Below are 21444 nucleotides of genomic sequence, written 5' to 3'. Positions count from 1 at the left end.
AATGATCAATTTTTTTAGTCATTTGATGTTATATTGTACCATATAGTTTGTTAAGTCATGAAAAACTTAAATTATTTTATTTTTAAATAAAATAACAATTTTAAATTTATTTCTTATATTTAAATTATTATATACATATATAATTTTTTAATTTATTATTACATCATCAATTTGACTATACTCAGTACTTGTTTTGATTCATTATTGAAAAGTTGCTGATTTGAAATTGTTTGATGTAATTTGCAAAAGAGGAGTTTGCCGATCATACAAACGAATTTTTTTCTTCGACCAAAACAAAACGAATTTTTTCTTTTTTAACTTGGGTATATACAATTGAAGATTCTCATCCTTAGCCAAGAGGAAAGAATTCCCATGGATCACTTTCCCCCTTTCCAGCACGAAAATGGAAATTCTATCTCAATATTAACAGGAAGCATCACTCACGCTATAATATCCACCACATTAAACTTCCAGATCACGTTGAAGCTGTTGCAGAAAATATGATTTTAGCTAATCCCTGAAGTTGAGCAGCAACTTCTATTCAACAGACAAATTCTACAAAGATCACGAGAGTTTCAATCTTCATTGGATTAATTTGGCTTCTTATAAAAGTAAAAATAGAACAAAATCTTTTGAAGCATATTCTTTGGTGAAAAACAAAATGAAACCAGCACAATGTAAAACGGTCTCAAATGCATGATCAGTTGAGACGATCTATGAGGGGAGTCGTAACAAACAACTATCAAGACGCCACTTCAGTTGCTTTAACTCTTCACGCTACCCTTTTTTACCAGTACTCTTCAAGCTACTTGCTCGTATCAGGATTTCAATCTCAAGAATGTGCATCACATTGACCAGTAAGCTGACTTGATTATACCCATCCTCGCAGCTCAGAGCTCATCATGGCTTTGAGGTTCATCCTTATTCATCAAGTCCAGCTTGTGTTGTAGCTCCTAGAATATTTTCCCATTAATTCAAGAATGTCAGAAAATTTAAAGCAAGAAACAAAGTGGTAGGTACTAGTTATTATCATACAATGGAAGAATTACCTTGAGCTTTTCCTCACGGCAAAGGGCTGGGGTAGACAAGAATGCTACGTACCTGCCACGAAGGCCATGACAAGACAACAAAAAGGAAATGAAATAAAGAGAAGATCGTAGGAGAAGGAAGCAGAAAATGAAAAAGAAAACAAAATAAAACAAAAAATCTTTACTCGCAACGGCTTGGTTCATCTACATCAGTAATCTCATTTGTCAACCCACATCTTAGCCTGACCTGTACAGAATATACCACTAATCACTACTGGGACTTGCCCCACCACGGCACAAGGTTTAGCATAATAACAACCTCCAAAATGCACCTCTCAAACCGAGGAGGTACTAATTTATCTATTAAGATAGCCTTATGAAAATCAGAATAACATTAATATTGTACTTGATCAAACGGAAGAGACAAACAAGATTCTGTAAACAAAGTAATGAAAGAAAAGGCATTTTTAAATAAAAATCGGAAAATGTATCGAGTAAGAAAGGTTTTGCACAAGTAACTACCTTTAAACTCCTATCAGGCCCATTCCAGCATTTATCACCATTAGAGAAAGCCATAATTCTGTAAGATTCCTCAAATTTGTCCCACCGTCTGTTAAAAATAGATAGATCATTGTTGTATTCACCATAGTCGTCAAAATGAGAGGTTCATAATGGGAAATATAATGCCTGATTCCAAGTCATGAATGTATCATTCATAAGATACGGCAACAAATTGATAATTCTCTTACAAACTATAAGATAAAATATGATGTGCTTATAACATTACTAAAATACTCAAGATAGTAAATTTAACCTGTTCATCAAAGGCCAGTTCCGTATAAAAAATGCTCTGTAGTTTTGATTATTTAAATATACCAATAAAATCATCAAGAGGCCTTTAATTGATCAGAGAAGTTCAATTAATAAGAAGATGGAGAAAAAGAAATCCTCAAACAGAAACAGTCCAACGATCCCTTGCTATCAATACTCAATACTTTTCTATCCTTTATTAGCTCTACGTTAGCAATAAATATGAATTATTATCTGTTTTTCTCTCTTTAGGCATGACCTGCGAGTCACTTATGCCTATAAATAACCTTGCTCCATTCTCTTCCACTGCAACACAAAATTCAAATATCAATAATTTTGCCCATGAATCTTTTTCAAGTTCTTCTTTTCTTCTCAAAGAAGGTAACATTAGGTCATGATAGATCAGATCTGATTGCTCAGCCAAGCAAAATTCAGCATTAGGTTATTCATCCAGAAATCACACCAATTCATGGTGAAATCTGGCCTAATAGTGACCCCGCCTCTGATAAACTATCATTGGAAATTTTTTTTTTTTTGGTAGCAAATCTTGCAATTCAAATTGTGAACAGTAAAGTTCCAACTAACAACAATTGGGGCCTTACCGTTAACTAATTGTATTCTTAATGAGAGAAAAAGAAAAGCCGTACAGCAAAAACAACTGATTCTTATTGACAAGATAAACTAGCAAACTTCCTACCTTCCATATGAAATAATCTAAAGAAAAAACTATAACAAATGAGAATAGACCCTCAAAGATCGACTTATTTTGCAAGCTGCAAGGTAAAAAATATGCAGCAAGGTTTAATAAAACCCTACCCCAAGCGTGTGGTGCTATAGCCTTCCTCCTGAGAGGCCTCTTTATAAGGACAGACCTTGTAAGTGTACCTGAACCAAAATTTTCATCACCCGAAAGTAAGAAAAAGTGAAACTACCATAATTGCAGCAACACAAAATTACTGAATGCAGAAGAAACAGAAAATAAAGCAGTAGTGGACAGATAATGTAACTTGTTCTGCTTGCTCTCAAAACAACGATCATAGAATGAATAGAACTCCTTCTCTGGACCTGTAATACTCAGCTTCAGTTTTTTCACGCCAATTCAGACCAACTCATCACACTCTAATTCAATTTCTACAATAATGACAAACGTTATCAACACCATACTGACCAAAATCATGTTTTAGCTTTTGCTTCAAACTTGAAATTCTCGACTGTAATTTAGACAATTTGGTACTTGACTCATCATACTCCTTGCGTACTCGAGCAGCATCTTAAGAGGACAATGACAATGGCATAAGCGCTATATATATATATATATATTATAATGGCAAAAGCTATATATATTATAATGCATAACAGAGCATTGATGCACACCTGACTGGTTCACTGGAGTCTGAAATAAATTAACAGCCTGAAAAATGTTTCGTACAGTCTTCTGTATTTTCTCTAACCAAGAAGGGCTGTTTGCTGTAGTGACATCTGGAATTTAATCAATTTATCTTATCACAAGTCCAGCTGTACAGCAACATTTCAATAACAAATCTGGACCTTCTGCTGATACAAACCTGACAAATCAGGAGTAATATCATTGTCGGATTTGTAGGATGAGCTAAGGTCATCATGCTCCTCATGGAAGTCTTCATCCATTTCATCTTCTATGTCAACATCGTCATATTTGTGGCTGTCATCATCTGTTTCAGACACATAACCTTCATATTCCTCGTGATTTGTCTCCTGTGGAAGATCCTCATAATCTTCATTAGCTTTATTAATCATTGCATCAGCTTCAGCACTTTGCTTAGCAGGATTTTCTCCTGTCCAACGAGAAGCAACAAGCCGACCCAACTCTTCTTTGACAATCCCTCAGTACTTTCAGGTAAATCATTTCCCTACAGATGTAGCATGAAGGGAACAGTTGCGGACAGAGTTAAAAGCAATCAGGCATGCCAAGTGTTTCTGAATTAAGAATCTGGCAACGTAAAGATATAGGACAAGAAATTTACCAATTCATATAAGAAAAAACAATCTCCTGAGAGATAGAAGAACAGAAATTTAAATTGTTAAGGCTTCTACAATATATGTTGGAAAATGCTAGTTCAAGATCAACCTAATTAACTGGACAAATATATTTGATCTATAATGCACAATTTCCCTTGGTTAAAAAATTTGTTTGCAAAGAAATTGTCGGCTACATCATGTGAGGTATATCATTAATCCAAACATTATCTAATCGCTCCGTAATATTTAGTGCTAATGTCATTGTGTACATGCTATGATGATGATTAAGCCTTTAAATACAAGGCAAGTGAAATCCAGCCATCAAAATTGCCTTTACAAGCATACCAAGTTTTCCAACATGGTACATCTTTCCATAAAATCATGCAAATTAAACTTTCTAAACTGAACTCCAAATAGCAAAGGGGAGTATTCCCTTAATTTATAGTTTTTACAATACAAATAGTTTCCAAACCTAACCAAGTGACCCTCATATAAAATTTCCATTCATCACTCCCCTTTTCACAATTGCAGGAGCCAAAAACTTTAATTAAAAAAATCAGTCAGTTATTAACTCTAGATATTATGAAAAACCAGATAAATTTATTGGGGAAACACTGTCACAGAATACTGTGACCAGCATAATCATAAATCCGTATGGCTGCACCAGCACCTCTAAAGTGCAAATATTCAACATGGAAATATCATTTAAAATTATAAAAAGGAAAGAACACCATCCGGAATGAAATACTCTGATACTGGTAAAATTTCATCCACGCCTATGAACTGGTTAACAAATTATTTCAATAGATGTTCAATCCTAAAATAAGGGAAGAGATCTTCACGATTTAAGATGAATCATTAACCAACTTATAACGACTTGGTACCAGCTCTTTCATCTTTCCTTCTACTTGTTAATGTACAAAACATATTAAAAGAAGAGAAGAGTAAAAGGGCAAAAAGATAAGATTTCGATGTTAATAAAAAGGAATTTTATAGAACAACACACAACCAACACAAACTTTATTGCTTCATATTTATATAAACAAACCAGAAGACAAGGCATTCAGATGAATAATGTACAAGGCTAACGAAGCAGAGCAAGGTAGCATGAGCTACCCAGTTCCACATGAAGTTTGGTTTGCTCTATAGGGTATCCAAGTCAGTTGGTTCTCCTAGTTCAATAGCTAACTTTTTAGATAGGGTTCCCCACCCTACTTAAGTGCCAGCCAATTAACATCACAGTTGGTGGTCAGTTGGCTGCAACAAATGGTTTTAACCAGCATGAATGCTAAGTACAGTGTCACAAAGTGAATTGCTGAGCAACTAATTTGCGAAGGGAAGAATTATTAATCAAATTCTGATGGTCGGGTGTGTTGATGCAGGTTGAGCTGGAACACCAACCAATCATCAATCCACTATTGGTTACTGTATATTTCTTAAAGGAAATTCTCTTGGAAAAGAAAGAAACAAGATATGACAAGATCTAGTCCTGAAACTGAATAACATGCCATGAAACCAGAAACGTGTGAGCTTATGTGGATAAAACAATCACTACAAGAACTTCCCTTTCAGAAATCTTGACCACATGACACTAAAGCGTGATAATCAAACTACTCTACGCACTGCTTCCAATCCAGTCATTCATAAAAGGACCAAATACATTGAAATTGATTGCCACTTCATCAAAGAAAAGATCTAATCTAGAATTATTTCCACTAGCCACATTGGCTCCAGTGTTCTTGCAAAAATATCAAGAAGACTCTGCATTTCCAACATTTCCACCAAGCTTAGTTCACATTCCTATACATTTTATATTATATACTGATGCACCGATCATGCTTGTTTTTAAATTGAAATTTTATTATTAAATTAATTTCAACTTTTCAAAATAACGTTTAATAAAATTTTATTTATAAGTTTCAGCCCCCATAAAAAAAATTTTGGTTCCATCTCTGCATGTCAGGAGATGCCACTTCAGCTACTATGAATTTAGATGAAAAGAAAATTACAATCCACAAAATTTTCATTCACCTCTTCCACTCCTATATGTGAAGATCCTTCACTTCCAGGAGCATCTGGGGCTACATTATCATTATCAAGTACATCCGCCAACTTCTGATCCTGTTCCGCATCCTACACAAATGGAAGTAAAAGTTACATAATATACCAGCAAACCTTGACCAGAGAAAAGAAAGTTGGTGAATGAATGAAGTGGTAAAAGAGTTGAATCAAGGAAACAATCAAGAACCACACTGAAGGGGAAAAGAAGTACCACAATCATTTGGTTGGAAAATGATCCTTATTAATTTTCAAATTTGGACAAATTAAGGTTCAAAAAAGATCACAACGATCTATCTGCATAGTGCATCCTCTTGTGACACTAATTACCAAATTAATCTCTTCATAAGTAAAATGTATTTCTTCAGAATACCATATCCTTAAAAAAAAATAAAAAATAAAAATCAACCTGTTGCATAGGAGAATCAACGACAGAGCCACTTCTATCATGGTCACTAGCCACATCATTGTCTTTGCCATCAGATTGCTCCACAGCTTCGTTTCTATGCTGTGTATCTTCTCCATCCAGTTTAGGGTTCTCTTCATTAGCCTTCCTCTCAGCCTCCTTTTTCTGCTTCTCTTCTTTTTCCTTCTGCAGCCTTTCCTTCTCCTCAGCCTTCTCTATCTGTTCTTTATGCTCTGCAAAGGAGGTGTAAGGGGCAATATACTTAATTTATATTGCCAAAGAAATATCTTATATAAAGACATTAACATAAGATAACATTTTATCTCAAATAAAAGAACAAATAGGTGCTCTGCCTCACATTTTCCTGTTTGTTATGCAGTGCCCATGAGAAGTTACTCATTCTCTCCATGAATTAGTTCACAAACTAATATTTAAATTCCTGGTATACGAAAATTTAATTAAAAGGCAACAGGAAAAACTCTCCTCACATAATGGATAAAAATTTCATGTGACAAACTCAGAAATTCCTCAAAACCATCACATCACACTACAACCCTAAAAGTTGTGAATATAGTACATTTCCACAAAGCCTTATGCACCTTTCAGGTATGAATAAAAGGGGAGTAACTAACACTAGGCTAGTTACTTGGAGGGAAAGGGAGTTTGGTTAGTTGGGAACAAATAATGGCTCTAGTTCACCTCTCACACAATTTTAACTCATTGGTGAATGAAGTTCTGATGGAACTAAGAAAGATTACTGATATATTTCCACTATTCAAGTTAGTTACAACCTCTTCTAGGGTGATGGAAGAGGAAAAAGGGATAGGTGAACTAAGAACAGTAACAACAGAAAATAGCCATAAACGGTAAGGAAAATAAGGAAAGAAAAAGAAATGCTTCCCTGACTTTCAAGAGGTCAGGAGCTCCCTAGCCACCACTGTCTGATTGCCTACTCCTCTCTTGCACACAACCTTAGATAACTGCTTCTATGCCACTACTCTTGGGGTTGTTGGCTTTCAGGCCTGTAGTTGGATGCTTTGCTGCCTCTGTCATACTAACAGGGCCCTTCTTGGTAATCTTGGGCTGTCTCCTCTCATACACCGGCCCACTAAGGCTGTAGTCTCACCATCTCCCCTGCCTAGACCTCTCACTTTGTCCTCAAGGGAAAAATCAGGAAACTAGAAGGCGATAGTAGTCATATCCTCCCACATCCTCCCACGTGTTATCACAATCTGATAAATTTTTCCACTTAATCAGAACTTGTTTACTGCCATCAGTCATGCATCTCACCTTAACAACTTCTGCAGGTTGAACCTGTAATTCATATAGGATTTTTTGAGCTGGGATACATGAAAAGTAGGATGCATCCTTGCTGTTTCTGGTAATTTGAGCTGATAGGTAACCTTTCCCACTTGCTGTATGATCTCATAGGGCCCATAAAACTGGGGAGAAAAAACTTCTCATTTTGTTTTTTGGCTAGGTTCTTGAGCTTGTAAGGCTGCATGCACAGGTAAACCTTGTCTCCCACTTGAAACTCCGCCTCCCTTCTCTTCTTGTCAGCTGGTTCTTTCATAACCACTTGCACTTGCTCAAGATGAGATTTTAGTCGCTGCAGCATCTCATTTCTTTCCCAAATCTGCTCATTAACTTCTTCTACCATACAATTATCATCTTTCCACTTTAAAACTGTAGGGGGATCCCTTCCACACAAGGCTTTGAAAGGTGTAGTTCCCAATGACCAGTTGTCAGTGGTGTTGAACCAAAACTCTAACCAAGGTAACATCTTCACCCATTGTTTTTAGTCATTCACCAACAAAACACCTCAAGTAGGTCTCAAGACTTCGATTAACCATCTCAGTTTGTCCATCAGTTAGAGGATTGTATCCCGAGCTATACTTAAGAGTGGTACCCGAGTAAGCAAACAACTCCCTCCAAAACTGACTAATAAATATTCTATCTCTATCGGACACAATAGATTTTGGGAAACCATGCAGCTTCACCACTTTTGCAATAAATCTCTCAGGCACATCTTATCAGTGAAGGGATGGCATAGTGGTATGAAATGAGCATAATTTGGTAAAACGATCAACAACTACCATAACAGTGTCATAACTTGTGGCTGAGGGCATGCCAACTATGAAATCCATGCTGATGTCTTCCCATAAATGTTAAGGAATAGGTAAGGTTTGTAATAAAACTGCTGGACTAACCACTTCATATTTGTTGCGTTGGCAAACTGCACACCTTGCAACCTGATCCTAAACATCCTTCTTCATCCCTTCCCAATACACCGCCTCCGATAACCTTTTGTAGGTACGTAGGTAGCCCGAGTGGCCACCCATAGGGGAATTATGGAACTCAACAATCAAAGCAATAGTTTTAGATGTGTGTTTGGGTAGAACGAGTCTATCTTGATAAAGTAAGCACCCATTTTTCATTGAATATCCAACTAGAATGTCTTTTCCCAATAAAATTTGTTCTCATATCCTTTTAAGTCTCTCAACTCCGCCTATATTTATAGCCAGTCCCAAACCCAGGTAAAGGAGGAGGGTTGTGTTAGGCCATTAACAGCCAATGTAAAACTTTGTTGATGTTATTATTGTTGGCATCTTGCAATCCATATAGCCGACCCCACCTAGTGGGATAAAGCTTGTTGTTGTTGTTGTTGTTGTATCCTTTTAAATTTCTCGTCTTTGGCTATTTTAGCCTCAAATTCTTTCCGAGATAAAGCATCAGCAGCACAATTTTCCTTATCCAGTTTGTACTATATCTCAAACTTAAAGGCCATCAATTTCATAATCCATTGTTTTGATCAAGATCTACAATTCATTGTTCCAGTAAGTGCTTTAAAGCTGTTTGGTCTGTTTTGATGATGAACGGAGCCCCTGCGAGGTAGTGTTGCTACTTCTTAATGGCAAAGACGATTACCATTAATTCTTTTTCATGCAGGAACCCCTGTTGCACCTTTCCTGTTAGTTGTTGGCTGAAATAGGCAATGGGTTTCCCTTGCTACATTAAAACTGCTCCCACCCCCCATTCTACAAGCGCCTGCTTCTATACGAAGGGCAATTGAAAACCAGGCATGGCTAAGACTGGTGCATTTACAATGGCTGATTTCAACTATTCAAAGGCAGCCTGAGCTGGATCTCCCCTCTTAAAAGCATTTTTCTTCAACACTGTCGTCAAAGGAGCCGCAATTTTCCCACAATTTTTAATGAACTTATAGTAATACCTAGTGAGTCCCAAAAATCCTCTTAAACTCCTTATATCCTTCGAAACAAGCCATGACACTATCGCTTCAATTTTTGCTGGGTCAATCTTGACACCTCGAGCAGTGATAATATGCTCAGAGTACTCTAATTGTTATTGCCCAAAGCTATACTTCTTGAGGTTAACAACGAGCTTGTGTTGCCATAATACCTCCAGCACCTTGCTCAAATGCTCCAAATGCATGGGTTCATCCCTGCTATACACCAGGATATCATCAAAAAATACTAAAATGAATTTCTTCAAATAATCTCTAAAAATATTGTTCATCAATGACTGAAAAGTAGAAGGGGAATTAGTAAGGCCGAAAGGCATAACCAAAAATTCATAATGGCTGCATGCGTGCAGAAGGCTATTTTGTGTTAATCTCCAGCCTTGATACGAATCTAATAGTACCCCGACTTCTAATCTAATTTCAAAAAAATGGTAGCATTCCCAAGTTCATCCAACAACTCATCTATTGATGGGATAAGATACTTGTCAAGTACAGTTACGTTGTTCAATGCCCTATAATCAGCATAAGACCTCTAGCTACCATCCTTTTTCCTGACGAGGAGCATCGGGCTTAAGTATAGATTGCTACTAGGCTATATAATACCAGATCATCTCCTTAACCAACTTCTCAATTTCAGCCTTGCGAGTACAAGAGTAACGATAAGGGGCGAAGGTTCAGAGGTTAGGTCCCCTCTTTAATCACAATAGAGTGGTCCCATGTCTGTTTAGGTAGTAACCCTAAAACTGGCTTACATATCTCCTAAAATTTTTCCAGCAATTTCTAAATTTCCAGGGACATGGGTGTTGATTCCACAAGTTCCTGTAAATTGTGCCCTGTTATAGCATTAATCTCCAATACATGCCAATCAGCTTTTCCCTTCAACACTTTTCTCAATACCTTATATGTTGCAACGGTTTAAGTCAAAGTAAGGTCGCCACACAAACGCAACCATTTTTGTTCACTCTTAATCTTCATATATAATTGACCCCAATTCACTCTAATTTCCCCTAATGACTAACTCCAGCCAAGCCACTTCCAACACAGCATCAATATTAGCCCAGGGAAATGGGTAAAATGTCAATATTAGCCAAAAGAAATGGGTAAAATGTCTGGATGACTCAAAGCCCTCATAGGTCGAGCTCCACATACTTGCATACCCCTGTAGAATACACTTCTACCCATCCCATCACCCACAACTACTGAGTATCTTTTGTGGGTTGCACCTCAATTCCAAACTCCTTCACCGTGCTAGCAGAGATGAAATGATGGGTAGCCCCACTATCAATCAAAATCACCACCTCTCTATTCTTGAGTAGTCCCCTCGCCTTCATCGTTTAATAGTTGGGAGATACTAATTACTATAAACTGAGAAAGTTCCATGGTTGAATATGACTTCTCAGCGTCTTCCTCTTCCAACTCAGTGAAATCCTTTTCAACTATCTCTTCATCACTCTCCTCGTCCACTATCAACAATTGTAGTCACTTGACATTACACTTATGGCATGGCCCAAATTTCTCTTCACACTAAAGAATAACCCAAGCTACCTTCTGTGAATTAACTCAGCCTCAGATAATCTTTTGGTGCTTTAGGTGCTACTACTTCCACTACTAGGGGTCGCATTTAGAGGCGTCACCTTATCATTAGAAGTTATGGACCTTTTGACATCCTTACTATTGGATAGGAAGGTGGAACGAAAGATTAAAATTTTAAAATCCTTATCCAGATATGGACTAAACAAACTCATTTAAATCAAGGTCGATAGAAGAGTTACCTTTTGATTCCTCAAACTTGATGCGTGTTCTCTTCAAGAATTTGAATCTTAAAGAGCTAACAACATAGATCTACTCTCTTTGCCAGTATCCACATAAATAGCTCTCTAACTCGAACAGCATGCTAGCGCTCCCAACATCCGTTCTTCTTTGAACGTTAGTTTTCTTTTCCTTAGGGTGTTTCGTGGCTCTCAAAGTGTTGGGTCGTCAAAACTTTTCTAACTCTATATCTTCACAAGACACGTCCCTATCTATATGTAGTATATAGATTAGGGTTTTCGTCTTCCACTTAAAGAGCCCATAAAAATTTAATTAAATTTATCTCATAAATTTAATCTACGATATCATATCTAATTCAAATTTATTGTATAAATTCAAATTATAAAATTGACATGATATTCTCTCATATCATGTTAGTTATTAAATTTAATCTATCATATAAAATTAAATTTAAAACTAATACAATATAATATAATATTATATAATATACATCACATATACATATTATATTATATATATATACATACGAATATACATATATATATATACATATTTTGAAAATATATATATATATATTATACTATATATATTTAATTTTATATATCATATACATATACATATATATATAAATATTAAATTTAATCTATCATATAAAATTAAATTTAAAACTAATACAATATAATATAATATTATATAATATACATCACATATACATATTATATTATATTATATATATACATACGAATATACATATATATATACATATTTTGAAAATATATATATATTATACTATATATATTTAATTTTATATATCATATACATATACATATATATATCAATATATATATACACATATGAATATATATATATTTCAAATATATATATATAAAATTATATTTCATATAAATATATATATATATAAATATTTATCAAACAAATATTCAAATATATATATAAAATGTATTTACCCTGCATTACATTCACTGAATCTATACATATTCCAGATTTAATAAACTTGAACATTATAACTCGAGTTGGACTATTCTTGTGTGCGACCTTGTAGGCCCATATAAAATTGACAGTAGGCAAATTACGCTATTACCCACAAGTCACAAATAGCCTCTAGCAAGACATTGCAATTACCCAATTCACATGAGGATCATCACACGAGGATCGATGATCCAATGTAACCTATCATGCAACAGTATCACATCCCTTTTGTCACGCGATATTTCAATCAAGTGTGAAACACGGAATTGTCATTCTTCTTTACCTGACCATTACTTTCTCAATCTCTGAGTGGAGTGACTATAGCAATGTAAAAACCATTTTCATTGTAGTATGGCCATACATTTTCTCAGTCTTACTCATCGAGGAGCCTAGTAATATCCTTCACATAATATAAAAGACAAATTCCATCTTAACCACTGATATTCCTCTGCATGAATATCACTAAACTCAATCATAGCCTTTACGATCACCCGGTCAAAGGTGACTTTTAACTATATCAAAGTTCAGCGGTCATCATGTAGGAATCCATGATGATCTCAGGTCAAAGGGTTTAGTGATATAGTTACACATGAGATAAGCTTATAACTTGTACCATGCAACTTTCTTATAACGGGTCAGTCCAACACCTTGTACTCTTTCAAGTGCCTATGACTTTGATTTGTGTCTCTATAATTAATTAAAGTCATACTAGTCTTGTTTTATCTGTGATCTCTCATAGATAACCGACCAGGGATATTTACGACAATCACTATAGTTTGTCCAAAGATACAATTATCATAGTAAACATGCAATTAATATGATAACAAAAGAGAAATTCATTAAATAACAATGTGCATAGTACAATGATTGGCCCTAGAGCACAATTTCCAACACTTACATTCACGCAACTTCCCCTAGACAGGTTTTGGCTTCTGGGTGTCTCAAAGAAGGAGGCAACTCAGGGTTGCGAAGCATTGGTCAATGCCCACTTCAACGATAGGTGTCAGAGATTCACTTGTGCTTCACATTTTTTATAGGCCTTTTCTAAAATTACATTTCGGCCCTCTGTTGCAAAGGTAGTATCCATGAGCTCTCGCAAGTTTTTAGGCTTTAAAACACAGACATATGCTTTCACCTCCACCTAAAGCCCATTTAAAAATATACCCATTAATGAAACTTCAAATACATCATTAAGGGTTGTTGAGAGCATTTCAAACTTCTCCCTGTACTCTAACACTGATCCACTTTGTCGCAAGGCTGCAATACATTTATGGTTGTCACTATGTTGAAAGCAATGAAACTGTTTAATGACGCCTACTTTCAGCTTCACCCAATTCACCATAAGAGCACAAGTCTCAGCCCATTGAAACCAATTCAAAGCTTTTCCTTTCATTCTGACCAGTTACCACCGCTGCATCCATCTTTTTAACTTCCGAAACACCATTAACAAAGAAATATCTCTCCATACGGAAAGTCCAGCCAATCAGGTCATCTCCTTCAAACAAGGGCATCTCCAATGTTCTATACTTTTGCCCATTTCTCCCCTCCTATATCGACCACTTCCTTGTGTCGATCACCTACCTCTCCTTCTGCTTCTGCCCTTAGTTCCTCATTGTTTAGGGGCACGACCACATTTTCTCCTTCTCCAATCTCCCCCACCTTAGTTTCCCGTGTTAGTTGCCACAATACAACCAAGATATCACGGCCCTATTCATGTAGCTAAGCAAGAGTCCTCTGTATGGCTGTTCTTTCTCCTTGTGCCACCTCATTAGCTCTTTGCAACTCTACTATAGTTATGCTTAAATCCACTAGCTCACTCACCGACTTCTCCACACTTTCCATCCTGGCTTCCATTCTCGTATTCACCATCCACAAGACCGACCTACTTTGATACCAAGTTGATGGAACTAAGAAACATTGTTGATATATTGCCACTATTCAAGTTAGTTACAACCTCTTTTTATGGCGATAGAAGGGGAAAAAGGGACAGGTGAACTAACTAAGAACAGTAACAAAAAAAACTAGCCATAAAAGGGAAGGAAAATAAGGAAACAAATAGAAATGCTTCCCTGACTTTCGAGAGTTCAGGAGCTCACCTAGCCACCGTTGCCCTGATTGCTACACAACCCTAGATAATTGCTTTTGTGCCACTGCTCTTAGGGTTGTTAGCATTTGGGCTTGTAGTTGGATTCTTTGCTGCCTCTATCATACTAATAGGGCCCTTCTTGGCACTCTTGGGCTGTCCTCTCTCATACGCACAGCCCATTAAGGGTGTAGTCTCATCAAGTTCATTTTTTATTTTTCCTTTATCAAACCAGCAGCAAAGCCATTCTCCAACTTGATGGCACCAAATAAGCAATCACTAGAGGCTGTAGACTTGAGCAATGTTTAGAGTTTCAAGTAGCATTACTCAAGAGCAGTCAAACTGGTTTGAAGTGAAACACCATTGAAAATTTGTGAGTCAAAGCAATCCATCACAAGGATTGAAGCATTCATGGCAAATATAGCGATGAAGTTCACAATGTTGGTGACAAACAATAGTGGTGGGGACCTAGGTGGATCATTGAGCACCAATTGGCCTCCGACAACGCCACAATCCAACACATAAATAGATTCATAGAATGGTCAAAATAACTATAGCATGCTAATGAGCTCAAAGGAGTCAAATGTCCAAGACTCAATAAATCCAATTTCAAATGGCCAAATGGCCTCAAGCCTTCAAGTTGATTAGCACTATATTTATGGCTCAAATGCGGGAATCTTCAATTCAAGCATTGAATGAAAATGCACTGATAACTTTAAGGAGATATAGTTTGTTCACAATGATATCGTACAATCCATATAGCCGACCCCACTTAGTGGATAAGGCTTATTGTTACTGCTGCTAGTATTGTTATATAGTTTGTTCGCATTGGTTGTGTAGGAAGTGCATCAAGCAACAAAATGAGTAGGACCACTCAAAGCTCTTCTACATCAGCGAAAACGTAGGGGATGACCTCCCAACATTTTCTACGTTTCTATTGAAGATTATATACAATTGACAGTCATCTAAATGGTTTTTAAAGCTAATTTGAACGTTAATTGATGAAAGATTTCATAGTGAGGGAGAAAAAGTTTAGGTTGAGTTTGGCCCAACACATCAAGCTTTCACTAATAGTGTTCGAAGTGTCTCTAGAAACAATAATTACAATAACAAGTCTTATCCCATTAAATAAAATTGACTAAATGAATCACATAACCCATTGTGCTCTATTACAATTATTTGATCAAAAAACATTCACAATGAGATCAACCAACTTGTGCTCTATTAACAATTATTTGTTCAAAAACATTCACGATGAGATCTTGTTATATAACTTCCTCAAGTGTCCTCCTTGATTCCCCTCTACATCTTCTTATAAGGCTAAGACCATCTACTCAACTCTCCTCATTGACGTTTCTAACAACCTCTTTTGCACACGTCTAAATCACTTTAATCAATTTTTATCATTTTCCCCTAAATAGGTGACACCTATTTTTCTTACCATACAATCATTTCATATCAAGTTTTTTATTATATGACCATGTATACATTTTAATATTCTCATATTCGCTACCACTATTTTTTGCTCTTAGTGTCCCGTTGATGTCTAACATTCACAACCATATAATCACCAATCTATATTAGATAGGTAAAGTTCTAATATAAAACCGTGGTATTATAAATTTCTAATGTAAGTTTAGTTTTCCTGGCAAGAGCTGCATGCATCCTAGCACCTTAGAACTGCTTCTCCTAAAATGTTTTACTAAGTTTGGTAAACATAATGAAACAAAAAACTTTGTGTTTTTATGCAATATGTGGGATTTTATGGTTTTTTTAGTTGGCAAGGAACGCTTGCCTCTTGAGTCCATATCTTCAACTTTAAATATGTCATGATATAGAATTGTGCATATGACTTCCCATTTGGTGCTCATATCATGGATTTTTTTAAGGGAATCACAATATCTAATATGCAAAGAGATTGGAAGGCTCTATAAAAACTTTTTGTTCTGTTTAACAATCTTGTAATTTCTGGTTCAAGGATATGTTATCTTCCAAAAAGTTGTAAATGCTCCTTTCTGATAACTACGCTTTTCTATCAAAAAAAAATGTTAAAATCACAAAATTAGCTGTTGCAGCAGAGCTTTAGATTCAGTTGTCCACATGGTGTCAAACCATTGTCAAATAAGAATGACATACATGTGGCCATAATTAACTCAACAACTGTTCTTAAATTTGAGCATGATGCCATGAAAATCAATTCCACCCCCCTCGCACACACATGCACCCCTATCTCATATCCTCAACAACCTCGGTATCAACAAGTCTATCATCTACAATATGGCTTGCATAACAGTCACTAAACTAAGCCCAAATTCTCATTTTAACTATCTGCATATTGCCTCACCGTAAAACTATAAACCTCCAATCCACAACTCTACCCTTGAATAATGTTACAAACCCAACTTTTTTTTTATGTAAAAGAGGAACAACTATGAATGACAAATGTCAAAAACAATTGAGTATTGTTGTTCAAATTCAATGAGGAAGGATACCCCGCCTATGGCAAATGAGATGCATCATAAAGGCAACACCCTAATTAAGTTTCTCCACACAAATGGTACATACCATAAACATTGCAAAAGAATCTTCTTATGACACATAACATTACTATATCAACAAAAGATATATTTCTAATATTGCATTTCCATATTCTCCAGTAAGGTGATCATCATGACCAAATTCCAACACCAAAAATGTGTATTAAGTAACGACATGAAGCTATCCTTACACCACTATGTAAGATAATCCATTTTAATATACCTTGGTACCAATCACCTCATGTTCAAGCTTTTGTCTGAAATAACAACCAAAATACCTTTAAATATATAAACAGGAGATGAAAAAAGGTAGACTTGTTGGATTATTTTCCTACAAGTTTGAAGACATTGGCATACCAAACAAACCAAAGTATAATTTTTGGGTCAAGAAAACATAAGTTCCAGTGGGGACACATTCCTCCCATTATCCAACACAATACCACTGTCGAAAAGAAATTTTAAGATGTAAACATTATATCATAAAAAGAATTCACAAGAACAGGAGGGAACAGGAAAGCAATACCCTTCAGCTGTTGCACAATCCCTTTAAGCATACTTTCTTCTTTTCTTAACTTAGAAAGTTCTGCCTCATCTCTTGCTAGAGCTAGTTGTGCTTGTTCAACTTCTTGCTTTCGCAACAAGATACCCTCTTGATATGTGACAATCTTTCTTTTCAGCTTATCTCGAGCAACTTTCCCAGCCTCCCAGCAATTATTTGCGCATTTTACTTTGCTATCATATTCATCACTTCCATCACAGCAATCTGCAAGTTGTAACAAGCAAATAAAATTACTATAGCATTAATAACAATATCAAGCCAACAAAAGAATCCAAACTATTAAATATTGTAATCTATCAGATAAAAATTTTGCTATTCTTATTTTCTCAATCAAAATATTGGTTTGTGCACAATTTCAGATTCTACATAGCCACACCAGAATAAAAGATAGAAAAGGAATCATCTCTACAAAATTTAGGAGGGTAGGGTTCATCCAGCTGAACAGCCCAACTGACCTATTACTATCAGGCCAATATAGGGAGGGGGATGGACTGCAGCTAACTAGGCCAAGCCAAGCAAGCACAAGGCTGGCCATGCAGCCAATTTAGCCCAGCCCAGGCCAATAAAAGAGGCATCAAAATGAAACAAAACATTTTGAGGCCATTTTGCTAGAAAACATGTATTTTTAAGACTAAATAAAAAGGTCAACATGCATTTTTGAGAGAAACTAGGTAAAAGTCCCCTTACATTGCTCAACATTTGAGAAATGAATCACATTAGTCAGAGCGTATGAACAGCATGGCTTACTGTAGATTTTATATTTCATAGCAAAATTGATGATAAACCAATTAAGCCACCTTCAACTACATGCATTGGTCTATCTTCAAAGGAAAAGAAAACCTACTCAGTCAAACCACCAGACTTGGTATTATTGCATTTTGGAATTTTACCCTCTTTGACTGTTTTCTTCTTGTTTCCTCTTCCAAAGCCCACCTTTTTTTCATTTCTATCATATAGATCTTAGAAGGGGGAACATACCAAAATGAGGGATCATATACTGAAATTGGTCATTTGGATACAAAGATATGAGGTGTCAAAAGTTTCAAAATTTAAAATGTTGGAGAAAAACCTTGATAAAAGTCCCACATCTATAAATGATAAGAGATGAAAGGCATGTAACTTGTGAAAATTCTAATCAAATAGCTCAACCCATTTTTGAGAAATGAATAAACCCAATGAGACAAAAAAAAAATTAATATCTCGTTAAGAGGTTAATGACCATTGAGTGGGGTAGTAAGGTCTTTTATTTCATTTTATCCTATTTTAACACCTCTTAATCCTATAAATACTAGGATACTCTCAATTGTAATCAGCTCGTGTGATTAATGGAAATGCATTGTTCCAAATCATCTCCCTAGTTATCTCTATCTCTTCTCCTTTCTTTCTCTTTCTCTCTAAATTCCTCTCTATTCTTCTACATCTCTTCTGCTATCTTTTTCTTTGTATCACCCAATTACAAGCACATACAAGAAGTTAAGATGCTATTAAAGCCCAAATAAAAAGGCTTAACCCCTGCAAGATCAAGGACTCAAAAAAAAATGTCGGACTTGAGGCCTATAAGGTTCAACAGTAAGCCCAGGCAATGAAAAGAGATGAACCTTGTTACTCATGACCTTTGAGTCTCAGAGAACACAAGCCCATGCAAATAGAACAGGGCCCAAATGATAACCCTTTTTTTGGGAGGGGTGAGTGAGCCAATTCCAGTTACACTTGTAGTGCTAGAGATAAGCCTTGAAAAAAGTCTCACATCTAAAAATGGTAAGAAAAATGAGGGGAATATAAGCTTGTGGCAATCCTAACCAAGCAGTTAAAGCAACTTTAGCAAAATAGATGAACCCAAGTTAAAGGCTATACAAAATGTTACAAAAGAAAAGAGCATGGACTACATTTGGCCTGGCCTGGACAACCTACCCAGGCTAGTCTACGGGCGAAATTATTTTACCTAGAATTATACAAGACCAAGTTCCAAGATGGGCAAGACTTGGCCCATATACACCCTTGGTTCATTAATACAAAACTTAGACTCTTCAATATCTTAATGAAAGCTCTAAATTAATAAAAATGTTTAACATTAGGAACCCAAAATTCAATGTGTTGTGTAGAAAAATCAACTTTGATTGAAAGAAAGAAAGAAAGAAAGAAAATAAAAGATTAAGAGGTCAAGAACAACATATCCACCTTAACTGAGGTACAAAAAGAATGGAAAGTAGAAGCTGACAAGTCCAATTAAATAAGGCTCTCAAATCAGGCTGAATTAAAAAATAAGGTTCACACAGCCCTCTTCATATATGCAACAAAACTCCATTAAAAGAAGCTGTTGCCAGTGTTAAAACACACATCCCAAGGAAAAAACATATATACCAGGGGAACATAAAGAAAGTCCTAGCCCACAAAAACTGAGGGTAAGGAGGACCCCTTAAATTTCCAAGCATTTCTTTCTGGTTAAATGCACCAAAAAACATCATAGATTGAACATTGCGATGCAACCTTTCCCTCTCTAACTTAGCCAAAGCTCCAAAAGCTAATCCAAACAAAATACCCAAAATTCAAGAAAAAAGGCCTATGATTCACCATAAACTCTTAATTAACTACTCCAAAAGGAAGCTGCTATAGACTAATGCAAAAATAAAGGGGCAGCCATTTCCAAACTATAATACACAATCTACAAATCAGGAGAAAAAGTTCTTTTTAATTTACAAACCTAGAACAAATTGTTGGCATATATCCAAACAAGCATCACTCTCCAGATGAAAGCATAGACTCAGAGTTTCTTTTTGTTTTTCTTTTTTTTGTCAGAAAGAGCTTGAAAATCCAAGATATAACAAGGATAAATATTTATTTATCTGAAGAAGGGCAATTACTCTCATATTTCTCAATAACAACATGTTCAAAACAAGTATCTTAAGCTTTTTGGATAGCTAAATTGAGTATGTCTAGAACATCTGCACACATTCTCTCTATCCATCCAAAGCTCAAAGTAATCCCAAAAGATTACCTACACTAAAAGCTAATAACAATTAGTTTGCCAAAACTCATCATATAATGCATGGTAATTCTACTCACCACATATTCCATCATTCACTCTGGATGAATATAGGTAACGGGAAACATGTCCTGCATTCCGACAAAAAAATTTCCCGCTTGGACACGCTGAAGTACCTGCATATTACATTTAAAAAAGAATAAAAGAATGAACATTGCAGAAGAAAATAAGATTGATTTAAATGTGAAGACAGAAGAAATGGCGTCGGAGTTATAGATTATCTCATGAACAGCCGGGATCCAACATCTTAACAAAGACCAGGCCAAAAAAAAAAAATAGAGAAACAGACGGTAAAGCAGAGACCTGGCTCATCGGTGCCATCGGGGCAGTCACAGAAGTCGTCATTGAGCTGAGCTTTGGTGAATTCCTTGGATCCATCTTTACATGGTATTACAGCTGACGACTTGTAATACTTATCATCTACGTATTCAAACATGATACGAGAAAGACACCCATTCAGATACAGTATCAAGAGCTCAAAATAAAAGGCGTAAATGAGGTCAAGGCGAACCTTCAGGAGCAACTCCAAGGTATGGGTCTTTGGGTTTTGAAGAATGAACTGATTTAGCTATCAACCCGCAAAATACAATGGAAATAAGGACAAATCCTAGCTTCATCTTCCGCCAAACACAATGAAATGAATTTATTTCTCGACGTGCTTGGACCCGTCAATCGTGCGTCGACTGTTCTCAGCACATACGCGCAATTAGGCCGAAAGAAAGCCAGCAACCTCCCTTGCCTGGTTATTCATGGACCTGACGGCAGGTTGCGGCTATTAGATTTTTTATATTAACTATTACTATTAATTGTATATATAATACTATGTCAAAATCAAAATTAAATCATCTGATTAAATACTTTTAAAATTTATATATTTTAATATTTAAATATAAAAATTTT

At 35.8% G+C, this 21444-nt stretch overlaps 1 protein-coding gene across 1 annotated transcript; it reads right to left on the bottom strand.

The window, feature by feature from the left end:
* Positions 1-569: 569 nt before the first annotated feature.
* LOC129309287 (glucosidase 2 subunit beta) lies at positions 570-21304 on the bottom strand. The gene is given in 16 exon segments (XM_054950803.1): positions 570-953; positions 1050-1101; positions 1214-1275; positions 1551-1638; positions 2655-2723; positions 2846-2903; positions 3007-3108; positions 3213-3317; positions 3404-3694; positions 3697-3727; positions 5868-5969; positions 6304-6533; positions 17466-17705; positions 20565-20660; positions 20848-20964; positions 21056-21304. Coding segments are annotated over 16 exon segments (1812 nt in total). The 5' UTR covers positions 21162-21304; the 3' UTR covers positions 570-890.
* Positions 21305-21444: the final 140 nt, after the last annotated feature.

This window comes from Prosopis cineraria, unplaced genomic scaffold (genome assembly GCF_029017545.1).
Source record: "Prosopis cineraria cultivar Desert tree isolate PC_DT_omini unplaced genomic scaffold, ASM2901754v1 PC4, whole genome shotgun sequence".
In the NCBI taxonomy this organism is placed as follows: domain Eukaryota; kingdom Viridiplantae; phylum Streptophyta; class Magnoliopsida; order Fabales; family Fabaceae; genus Prosopis; species Prosopis cineraria.
The sequence above is the reverse complement of the archived record's forward strand: the minus strand, read 5'-3'. Positions and strand labels throughout refer to the sequence as shown.